Here is an 11,849-nt window from a genome sequence, read left to right on the forward strand (position 1 = left end):
CTATTCAGCATGTTGAATATATCCTGCCACTCCTTTCTTGCCTGCCAATTTTCTGTGGATAGGTCTGCTGTGAATCTGATCTGTCTTCCCTAATAGATCTACGACTTTTTTCCCCCTTGCTGCTTTCACAATTCTTTCCTTGTCTGTGTATTTTGTGAATTTTACTATGACATGCTTTGTTGATGGTCCGTTTTTGTTGAATCTAATGGGAGTTTTCTGTGCTTCTTGGATCTTGATGTCTGTGTCCTTCCCCAGATTAGGAAAGTTTTCTGCTATAATTTGCTCACATAAACCTTCTGCCCCTTTCCCCTCTTTTCATCTTCTGGGACTCCTATGATTCAGATGTTATTCCTTTTTAATAAGTCACTGAGTTCTCTAAGTCTTGTATCATGCTCTTTTGCCTATATTTCTCTCTTTTTTTTTCTGCTTCATTATTCTCCATAATTTTGTCTTCTATATCGCTATTTGCTTCTCCGCTTCATCCATTTTTGCCGCTGTGGCATCCATTTGAGATTGCATCTCAGTTATAGCATTTTTAATTATGTCCTGACTAGACTTTACTTCTTTTATCTCTGCAGAAAGGGATTCTCTACTTTTTCAACACCAGCTAGTGTTTTTATTATCATGGTTCTAAATTCTGCATCAGACATCTTGCTTATATCTGTGTTGATTAAGCCCTTGGCTGTCATTTTTCTTGTTCTTTCTTTTGGGGTGAATTCCTTCACTTTGTCATTTTAGAGGAAGAAAAATTAATTAAATAAAAAATAAAAATTAAAAACTGGAAGACAAAATATCAAATGAAGGAAGCTAGATCCTATATGTGTTTTGGTCTGCTTCTTAAAAGAAGCTTGATAGAATAGAGGCAAGAAAGGGGAAGGAAAGGGGGAAAAAAAGGTAAGAAAATTTATATAATAGAATAAAATTAAAGAAAATGAAATGGAAGAAAGTAGTTTTAAAAATAAAGAATAAGGTATAAAAGATAAGAATAAAATTTTCTCTTTCTGTATCCAAGAAAGAGGAAAAACAGAAAACAATTTAAGCAAAAACAGAAGGAAAGGAAATGAAGAAATAAATGAACCATCAGGTGGAATGAAACCTGAATGAAGTTATATCCAGTTTCCCCTAGAACTAGAACTATGAAGTCTTCTTTAGTCCGTACACTGAACAGGTGGAGTGACTTGTGCTGGTCTTCTAGGAGATGTGCCTGGAAGCACAGTTGGGTGGGGCTTGGTGTAACAGTCTGTTCTCCACTAGGTGGCGCTGCTTAGCTTGCTGGGGTGGATCAGTGTGGTGAGCATGTGCGTGCAAGGGAGAGGTGGCTTCGCCACCTAGTCTCTGGCATTGGAACTTTGTGCTTTCACTGACACAATCAAGCACCCCTCCTTTGTCTCAGGCCTTCCTCGACTCCCTGTCCCTACCCGGTCTGTGTCCAAGCTGTCCACCTGCCAGGTGGCACCTCCCTCTAGAGTTTATCTCAGATGGGGCTGTGTTTCAAAACCCCAGACACTTGAGAGACCCCTGAGGCTGGGACCGGTGCCAACTCTGGGGAGAGTCTTGCTGAGCAATGGCCAGGTGCCGACTTGTCCCAGAAGACATTTGTGCGATCGTGCAGTGGCAGAGGGTCAGGGATTATGGCAAACCACAACACACAGCCGGTTCCAGGTTTCATTGCACTCTGACGTCCAATACCAGCAAATGTGGCTGCTCTCTGGGGTCTGTGGGGACTTTTGCCAATGGGGAAGCCATATGGCCTCTACCAAATGCACCCCAAGTAGGAGAACTGCTTCTCCCTATTGGCACAAGGACCCGTCAAACCCCACTACCTGCTCCTGGAGATTTGCCCTACTTCCTCACCAGAGCACCACCAGGCACTGACCTCCAGAACTTCAGGCTCTGTGCTCCACTGTTTATAGAATCCTGGTGGTACTGACACCCTCTCCTTTCTTCCCATCCATAGATTTTGGGGGGCAGATTTCTTGTTCAGTCCCCTGAGAGTGTTTCTCTTTCTCTTTCTCTTTCTCTCCAGCTACTTTCAGGGAAGTGTTGTTCTTCCATGATCGTGATGGACCGTGCTCTCTTCCTCTCTCTTTCCTCTGTCCTCTCTCAGCAAAAACAGCTCCCTACCCTCCGTGGCTTTTCTCTCCCCCAGTCCACCTCTCCACACTGTGTACCTGCTGAGTTCTGTGGCTCAAGTTACGCAGATTGTTGTGTTGATCCTCAGCTCAGTTTCCTAGGTGCTTGACATGGTTTGGTGCTGATCTAGCTGCGCTTCAGGGATGAGGCAAGCTCAGGGTCCCCATGCTGCTCCACCGTCTTAACTCCCACCAAAACAAATCACTGACACAGACAACACCAGAGATGAATCTAAAACACGTATGCTGAGTAAAAGGAGCTGTGGCAGAACATATGTTTCAAGGATGGCTGAGACATAGATTTCCCGCCCCACACGATCTTATTACAGTGTGACTGATACATCTCCCACCAAAAGCTTAGACTGAATCTGGGCAGGGTCTTGTGATGCTTCAGTAACAGCATTTGGTGGAAGGGAGGCTCTGTGACTTCTGTGACTTCACTCGGCTACTGATTTAGAGTTTTCCCCATAGGACCCATGTGAAGGTGAGACACAGACAGACACTGAGATGGCGGCCATGTAGTGCAGGGATACTCTGGCCACATTAACAAAGAAAAAAAACAACAACATTACAGATAGCCACAGCTATACTAAGTACCCTTTTTATAAATACTGATGTCACCCATTAGCAAATGTGGCCAAAGAGCTCAATTGTAATTTGAGCAATACCTATCAATTCTCCCTTACTCTGTAGGGAAAAAAAGGTAAGGTTGAGTGAAAAAGTCAAGTTATCTTGAAATCTTTCTCTAGTGTGCGTGTGAAACCAGCGACAGACAGGATGCGTTCTTTCTTTGGACCTGAGTTTTTTTCCCCAAGCTTTTCACAATGCCTTCTTGATGTCAAACAAGCATTTTGAATGATTGTTATAAATAGGCTTACAAAAGTAGTTTTTCTGGAGTGTTCAGTGGCATCCAAAATGCTCACCATTAACTGGCAGATTTTGCATTATGTCTTTAAGCTCCTTTTCAGTGAGGTCCATGCCCATAGCTCCCAAAACTTCATCCACTTTACTGGAATCAATCTTTCCCTCCTTATGGAAAAAGAAGTATACAGGTAACAGTTAATGTCCCTAAAATGTGGGATAAACCCTGACCTCCGGAGGATTATGGTTATCATGTTCCTCCAAAAAAACCAAAGCCTGATGAGATCTTTACAGGAGGACAGAGTCAATAATAAGAGTTTGAGTTTGAGTTTATTGTTTTAATTTTAATCTTTTTTTTTTTTTTAAATTTTTAACGTTTATTTATTTTTGAGACAGAGACAGACAGAGCATGAACGGGGGAGGGTCACAGAGAGAGGGAGACACAGAATCTGAAACAGGCTCCAGGCTCTGAGCAGTCAGCACAGAGCCCGACGCGGGGCTCGAACTCACATACCGCGAGATCGTGACCTGAGCCGAAGCCGGACGCTCAACCCACTGAGCCACCCAGGCGCCCCAATTTTAATCTTAATATAAGCACGCCCAGTATAAAAACTGAAAGGTGACAGAATGACTTCTCAGAGAATTCTAGTAGGGTGATAACAATTCCAGCTTTTCTAACCACTATTGTCTCCTTTTCATTATGTTCGTTTTTACAATTAATGTCTAGTTATGTTAAGGCATGCTGTTTTTCCATTACCATTTAAAACTTTTTAAAATTTAAGTAAAAAGTAAATCAGTATCAGTGAAAATATTAATAGTAGTACAAATAGTGTGTGGATTTGGCAGAAATCATGAAGGTGGTATTCGCAACCTTGCTTAGACATGACCTTTTTCCTGGCCTGCTCCCTGTCTATCTATTCAGTCCCATGTTCTTTCAGTTTCGTGGAGACTTTCTAGCACTCTCTTGCTCTCTTGGTCTAAATGTCAGATTAGTAGTCTTTTGTTGCTGCATAAACTAACTGAAGAGGTGCTAATTTTCCCTTTACTTTTGCTATGTAGCCTGGGCTCTGATAATTTCTACTTCTGTCAAAGTTTGAAAAATCCAGAGAAAGCATAGGAATTCTTTCCAAGTTACAACATAAAAGATGATCTCCTAAAGAACACGATCATCCACAAAAGAAACAAAAGTATATCATAATGTGTTAAGTGGCAGAGTTGACAATTTAATCACAAGGAATTAGTCTAAATGCCAAACGTGATGATCTCAGACTGATTTGTGTTTTGTTAAGTTTCTCCCTTACCTTTAACAAACTTTATACCATCCAGCAACCTTCTTTGATAGACCTTTCCATCTGTAAGGAAAAGGACTATTCAGATCACAGAAGAGTAATGTGGAATTTCATTACTGTCTAGTAAGAAATCAGCCATTTCAGTAAGACATCTTTTGTGAACTGCCTTAGAAATTTTCTGAGTTAGTGGCAAATAATGAAATTATAAGGGATGGGGATACTGACATTCTGCCATTCTGAAAAATATCTTTTACTTTTCTTTTGTGATATTTTCATTTTCCCCTATTAGATCACTCCTTTCTCTTTTTCTCATTTATTCTGGATTAAATTTTACATCTCTTGATAGACTCAAAAGTTATAAGTAATATAACTGAATCCTGATGATAGGAGTCATGATGATACAACGGTTACTTCTCAAACTAAAGATAAATTTGGCACAGAGAAAATTTTAACATATAATAGTCATTTAAAATTATGTAACATGAATCATAAAATTATTTCTGACAAGCAATAAGATAGAGACAATTTTACAAGTTTTCACAAGTTAACAATACACTTCCCTGTATGACTACATTTTTATTTAAACACTCACTATCAACTGGCAGATTTTTCACCAGTTGTGAGAGTTCTTTATCTGTGAGTTCTATTCCCATGTTTCCTAGAACTGTTTCCATGTCATTGACATCAATTTCCTCTCCTTTAAAAGGACAGAAATGGTAACATGTGAGATTTTAAAGAACCATCTATTTATTCTAAATAATAATGAAATCTCTTATTACTGTTTAATTATTAGCACCAATTACTCAATCCATAATAAAGTCAAATGAGTCCTGTTTGACTGTAGTTATGGTAAAATATTAAAGTGTTTATTTCCATAACTTTAGTAATAATAGAGACAAAATAACAGAGTGCAGGGTAATGCATTTCATAATACTCTGTTGTGGGAGATTACTAGTAAGTAATAAAACTTTACTCTCTTTTTATCGCACTAATATGTTTTTAGTAAAAATCTGGAAAAAATGAGATTGTAGGGCCTAACAAAATATGGCACTATGTTTTGTTGTTAAAGCATTGACAAACCGGAGAAAGACAAATACTTTCTGATTTCAGTCATATGTGGAATTTAAGAAACAAAACAGATGAACATAGGGGAAGGAGAAAAAAAAGGGAGAGGGAGGCAAACTCTTAACTATAGAGAACAAACTGAGGGTTGATGGAGAACGAACTGAGGTGGGCAAGGGATGGGCTAAATGGGTGATGGGTATTAAGGGGGGCACTTGTTATGATGAGCACTGGGTGTTACATAAGTGATGAATCACTAAATTGTACTCCTGAAACCAATATTACACTATATGATAACTAACTAGAATTTAAAGAAAAACTTAAAAAGAAAACCCTGAAAAACCAAAGTCCAGGAAATCAGTTTATTAAAAATTATGCCTAATTTATTTACTATTATTTTTTTTTTAATTTTTTTTTCAACGTTTATTTATTTTTGGGACAGCGAGAGACAGAGCATGAACGGGGGAGGGGCAGAGAGAGAGGGAGACACAGAATCGGAAACAGGCTCCAGGCTCTGAGCCATCAGCCCAGAGCCTGACGCGGGGCTCGAACTCACGGACCGCGAGATCGTGACCTGGCTGAAGTCGTACGCTTAACTGACTGCGCCACCCAGGCGCCCCTATTTACTATTATTTTTAATGCTTATTTATTTTGAGAGAGAGTAAGCAGGGGAGGGGCAGAGAGAAAGGGACAGAGAGAATCCCAAGCAGGCTCCGTGCAGAGCCAGGTGCGGGGCTTGATCTCACGAACCGTGAGATCATGACCTGAACCAAAATCAAGAGTCAGACACTTAACTGACCGAGCTACCCAGGTGCCCCAAAATATCATAATTTAAAAGGAGTATAAAGTAACAGGGAAGAATATAAAATATGTGTAAAGAATCAGAATCATATGTATTTGGTAACTTTTTCCTCACCTGTAACAGCTTCTACTTTTTCCATCAGTTTTTGCAGATCAACTTTCTTAGAGCCTGTAAGACAAAGTTTCATCAGAGAAGAACAATAACATGGACTCAGAAAAAAGATACACAGGACAGGAGGTTTTTTTTTTTTTTAAATCTAAGATTTATGGTTGCAGAAGATGACCGAGGAAAATAATTCATTAGCAATGAGGACCAAGATTTAATAATAAATAATGAAAAAAAATATCTTAAATGGTTTTATTAAATAATAAAGATGAAAACTGTCAAAGTTTATTTCACCTAATATTTAAGAAAATTCAGGTTATAACTATTCCATGATTCTTAGAAGAAACAATGAAGTCAATGCCAACTGTTACAAGTGTGTTGGGATGTGATTTTTTTCTGAGCAAATTAGGGTATTGTACTCCACAGCTTTTGAACTTTGAAATGAGACATATAAAAATAACCTTTACCAAAAGATTGACTTTGTTCTAAGAGGTCCTTTAAGATCTTTTGAAATTGAAAACACTGTATGTTGAATGTCCTGTCATATTATTCATGTACATATTATTCATGTACAATTTTTTTTCTTCAATTATTAAATGTTCTAACTCTGCCAGGTCCACATTCGTTAGTGGCTTTGTGTGATTTGAGTAATCCTTCAATCTTACTTTCCTCACTTTTTAAAATTATGTATCTCCCAGTATTCGTTAGGATTGTTCTCTCGTGTTACCACATGTTGATGCAATGGGCAGGTAGAGACCAGTGTTAAGCAGTGAGGGATATTTGATAGGAACTAGTCACTTAAATGGTCAGTTTAGTGATCTGCTGAACCTAATTGGTAGATAAAAACACAGCCAAAATCCTGTCATTTTACCACACCATTTGTATACATCTTTTTAAAAAATTTTTTAATGTTTATTTATTTTTGAGACACACACACACACACACACACACACACACGCACACACACACAGAATATGAGCAGGGGAGGGGCAGAAAGAGAGACAGACACAGCATCTGAAGCAGGCTTCAGGCTCTGAGCTGTCAGCACAGAGCCTGATGCAGGGCTCAAACTCACAAACCGTGAGATCATGACCTGAGCCGAAGTTGGACGCTTAACCAACTGAGCCACCCAGGCACCCCATGTATTCATCTTAAATTAAAAACAAAATAAATTAAGCTTAAAAAAGTGGAATTTAAAACATACTTTGTGTAACAGACTAAAAAAAAAAAAAGAGCGTTTAAGAAAAGGTAAACGTCCCTTCTTTTACCTCTCCTCAGCTTCAGTACCTCTCCTAACAGTTTTGTGTATAGCCTTCCAGAACTTTCTTATGTTTATAAAGTGTATTACATATATTTTTTAACAATTGTAATACCATACATATTTTTCTGTTAACTTTCTTTGTTATAGTGACCAGAAAAGAAAGCATCTCAATATCTATGAATAGAGAAATGAGGAATGGCTGAATAATTACATTTCATTTACATTTGTAAATAAAAAAGGCAGATGTTACCACTTTACACTGACAGATTCCTCAGAATGTGCCAATCTACACAGGCTCCTCTTTACACGGGACATACTGCATTATCAAGATTTGACACATGGAGCTTTCTCCTGAAGGCACAGACAGGTGTGTGGCATTTCTAGGTTTTAGTTTTGAGAACCCTGTGTCAATGACAGGTGCACTTAGTGGCTGTCAAATCTTCATATTCTTTTATAAGCGAATAAGCCATCCGGCTCAATGGTCAGAACACAGAGAGGACTGTATTTGGCAGGTACACACAATGGCCTTGGCACTGAGGAGTGGAGCCTCTCATGGATGATGTTCTGCACCATGGTGTGAATGGCAGTGATATAAGGATCAGCGAAAAAAAACCCAAAAAAAACCACATTGCAGATCCTATTTTTGTAAAACCAGACAACAAAAATCCCTCCCCTTGTCACTAGCATCCACCCCTAGTCCAAGATGTATAAAGAAATAGATGAGAGGTTTTAAAGCCACAAAAATGAACAGCCTTTGGGGCACCTGGGTGGCTCAGTCGGTTGAGCATCAACTTCAGCTCAGGTCATGATCTCACGGCTCCTGGGCATCGGGCTCTGTGCTGACAGCTTGGAGCCTGGAACCTGCTTCGGGTTGTGTGTCTCCCTCTCTGCCCCTCCCCTACTCACATTCTGTCTGGCTCTCTCTCAAAAATAAATAAATGTTAAAAAAAAAAAAAACTAAAAAAAAAAACCAGCCTTTTTCCCCCCTGAGTTCTTCTGCAAGCTATTCAAATGCCTTCAGGCAACAAATAATTTAAACCTTGGAAACAGTCAAAATTAATCCTGCAAGCACAACATCTGTTTAAAATCACAGTGTTTTCTATAATGCTCACCACGCAGAAGATCCTTTAACAGATTCAGTTCCTTTTCTGTCAGCTTGACCTCCATGGCTTCTAAAACAGGATCCAGGTTATTTACATCAATCTTCCCTCCTTGAAAACATGAAAAGGAAAGAAAAAATGGAAGGATTACAAAATATTTAGAAAAATTCATGAACGTATATTATTATCTTCAACCAACAGACATGAATGTTTTCCCCCTTTCCCCCAGTTTTATCTTATTTAAAAATTTTTTTTAATGTTTATTCATTTGTGAGACAGACAGAGCATGAGCAGGGAAGGGGCAGAGAGAGGGAGACACAGAATCCGAAGCAGGCTCCAGGCTCTGAGCTGTCAGCACAGAGCCCGACGCGGGGCTCAAACTCACGAACTGCAAGATCATGACCTGAGCCGAAGTCCCTCGCTCAACCCCCGAGCCACCCAGGCGCCCCTCCCCCAGTTTTATTGAATAATTGACATATGACAGTGTATAAGGTTAAGGTGTACAATATATGCATATATATACACTGCAAAATGATTACCACAATAAGGTTAGTTAACACATCTGTCATCTCACAGCGTTACATTTTTGGTTGTGTGTATGGTGAGAACTTTTAAATTTACTCTTTTAGCAATTTCCAAAAATATGATAGTGTTGTTAATTATAGTCAGCGTGCCTTACGTTATATCTCCAGAACTTACTCCTCTTATAGCTGGAAGTTTGCATCCTTTTGACTACCTTCACCTATTCCTCTCCCCAACCCCCTGCCTCTGGCAGCTACCAATCAGGTCTCTGTTTCTATGAGTTTGGTTTTTTAGATTCCACCCATAGGAGGTATCACATAGTATTTGTTTTCTTCTGTCTGACTTATTTCACTTAGCATAATGCCCTCAAGTTTCATCCTTGTAAATGGCAGGCTTTCCTTCTTTTCTGCGGTCAAATAATATTCTATTATGTATTATGTATGTATATATATATATATATATATATATGTATATATATTCTATTTTCTTCACTCATCTGTCAAGAGACATGTTGTGTCTTTGTCTTGGGTATTGCAGATAATGATGCAATGAACATGGGGGTGCAAATATCTCTTTAAGATAGTATAGTTGGTGCTGTTACATGAATATATGGCTAAAAGAGAATGACTTCACAATCTAGCATAACTGCTAAAATTTTCAAGCAAAGAACAAAACTACAATATATATGTACAGCTCTTTACAAGCTGAGTTACAATTTAAAGAGTTAAAAGCAGGGGCACCTGGGTGGCTCAGTTGGATGAGCGTCCAACCTCAGCTCAGGTCATGATCTCATGGTTTGTGAGTTCGAGCCCCACGTTGGGCTCTGTGCTGACAGCTCAGAGCCTGGAGCTTGCTTTTGGGTTCTGTGTCTCCCTCTCTCTCTGCTCCCTCCCGCCCCCACTCGCACTCTGTCTCTCTCGGTCTCTCTCTTAAAAATAAAAAAGCATTAAAAAATTAAAAAAAAATAAAGAGTTAAAAGCAGAGTTAGAATTAGAATTTGTTTCCTCAAACGTTAAACATACAGGCCCAGGAAAAAGTTAGGTGGGGCAGGGCTGAGCAAGTGTAACTAAAGAGCAATAACCAGTAATCTCCACCAAGAAGTAGAAATTATAGTCCTTTCCTAAACTCTTACTCTGAGATTGTTTTGTCTGCTTCTGCTCACATTTTGGAGTAAGTCCCAAACCTTCTTCCTTTCTCCTTCCCACCTTCCTCCCTTGCACACGCCTGCCTGCCTGCCTGCCTTCCTTCCTTCCTTTCTTCCTTCCTTCCCTCCTTCCTTTCCTTCCATCTTTATTTCCGTTCACATAATTGTTTCTTCAGAGAGAGCTTCAAAAACACAATGCAGTAGAGAACTTTTCATCTAAGATAAAGGATTACTACCAGCAAAAACATAGATGTGGTACAAGAAGCAAAATAAGGTGTTATATTCTAGTGATATAAATTTAATGCTTAAGGATATTTCATATGCCTCATCTTTGTGCTTCTTACTCACTTTTATTATACTTCACATCCTTCAGCAACCTGCTTTGAAACACCTTTCCGTGGGCTGTAAGAAAAAGTACAATGCAGATCTCCAGAAAACCAAAACATTACAAATTATATGATTGTAGAAAGATACATTTCAATGATTTGCTGTAAAAATGCATTTATTTTATAGTTATACGATGTGGACATTTAAAAATATAAATGTTTGTGGTGCCTGAGTGGCTCAGTCGGTTAAGGATCTGACTCTTGATTTGGGACCAGGTCATGATCTCCGTCATGAGACTGAACCCCATGTCAGGCTCTGTGCTGAGTGTGGAACCTGCTTGAGATTCTCTCGCGCGCTCTCTCTCTCTCTCTCTCTCTCTACCCCTGCCCTGCTCATGTGCTCTAGATAGATAGATAGATAGATAGATAGATAGATAGATAGAGATAGATGTTTTCCACAGTGACAAACTTACCCATTCTTTGGAATTAGAGACATTTATTAAACTCTCCCATGGTGCAATTCAAAAAAATACATTAAAATATTTCTTCCTTTTTATTCTACTGATGTCCTCTTTCTCCTTCATTATGTTTCCTTGCTCTTATTGCAAAACTAATACCAATCTGAGAGGATAGTATTAGTCACTCAGATTACTATATGGCAATGTAGTGATGAATTTCAGATTGTGTTCCAAGAGGTAATGAATGAATTTCTTTTCAAGTCAGAAGTACCTTTCTCTATTAATTTATGGCATTTTAAGACAAAACTGTACTACTAAAAGATTAAGAATGGCTCGCACTGGGGGCGCCTGGGTGGCGCAGTCGGTTAAGCGTCCGACTTCAGCCAGGTCACGATCTCGCGGTCCGGGAGTTCGAGCCCCGCGTCAGGCTCTGGGCTGATGGCTCAGAGCCTGGAGCCTGTTCCGATTCTGTGTCTCCCTCTTTCTCTGCCCCTCCCCCGTTCATGCTCTGTCTCTCTCTGTCCCAAAAATACATAAACATTGAAAAAATAATTTAAAAAAAAGAATGGCTCGCACTGACCCATAAAGTCAGGTTCCCTGGAAGGTATGGTGGCATTTATGTGGCATTCACTTACCATCAAGGGGCAGTGTTTTCCTCAGTTGCTTGGCCTCCTTGTCTGTAAGCTCAATCCCCATGTCTTTTAGAGTATTTTGTAGGTCCCTGGAATCAACCTTTTCTCCTTTGAAAAGACAGAATAGTTACAGGTTAAACTATTAACGGACAATC

At 39.4% G+C, this 11,849-nt stretch overlaps 1 protein-coding gene across 1 annotated transcript in view; it reads right to left on the reverse strand.

The window, feature by feature from the left end:
* Positions 1-11,849, reverse strand: part of LOC124522069 (uncharacterized) — a 144,216-nt gene that overhangs the window by 53,163 nt on the left and 79,204 nt on the right. The window contains exons 41-45 of the mRNA XM_047093256.1: positions 11,698-11,802; positions 10,627-10,680; positions 8,625-8,723; positions 6,261-6,314; positions 4,295-4,345 (exon numbers count right to left, since the gene is read on the reverse strand). Of these exons, the coding sequence (XP_046949212.1) occupies positions 4,295-4,345; positions 6,261-6,314; positions 8,625-8,723; positions 10,627-10,680; positions 11,698-11,802 (363 nt within the window). The remainder of the gene's footprint in view (positions 1-4,294; positions 4,346-6,260; positions 6,315-8,624; positions 8,724-10,626; positions 10,681-11,697; positions 11,803-11,849) is intronic.

This window comes from Lynx rufus, unplaced genomic scaffold (assembly GCF_022079265.1).
Source record: "Lynx rufus isolate CCGP_SWC_20201006 ecotype Redwood Valley unplaced genomic scaffold, mLynRuf1.p SCAF_34, whole genome shotgun sequence".
NCBI classification, from domain to species: domain Eukaryota; kingdom Metazoa; phylum Chordata; class Mammalia; order Carnivora; family Felidae; genus Lynx; species Lynx rufus.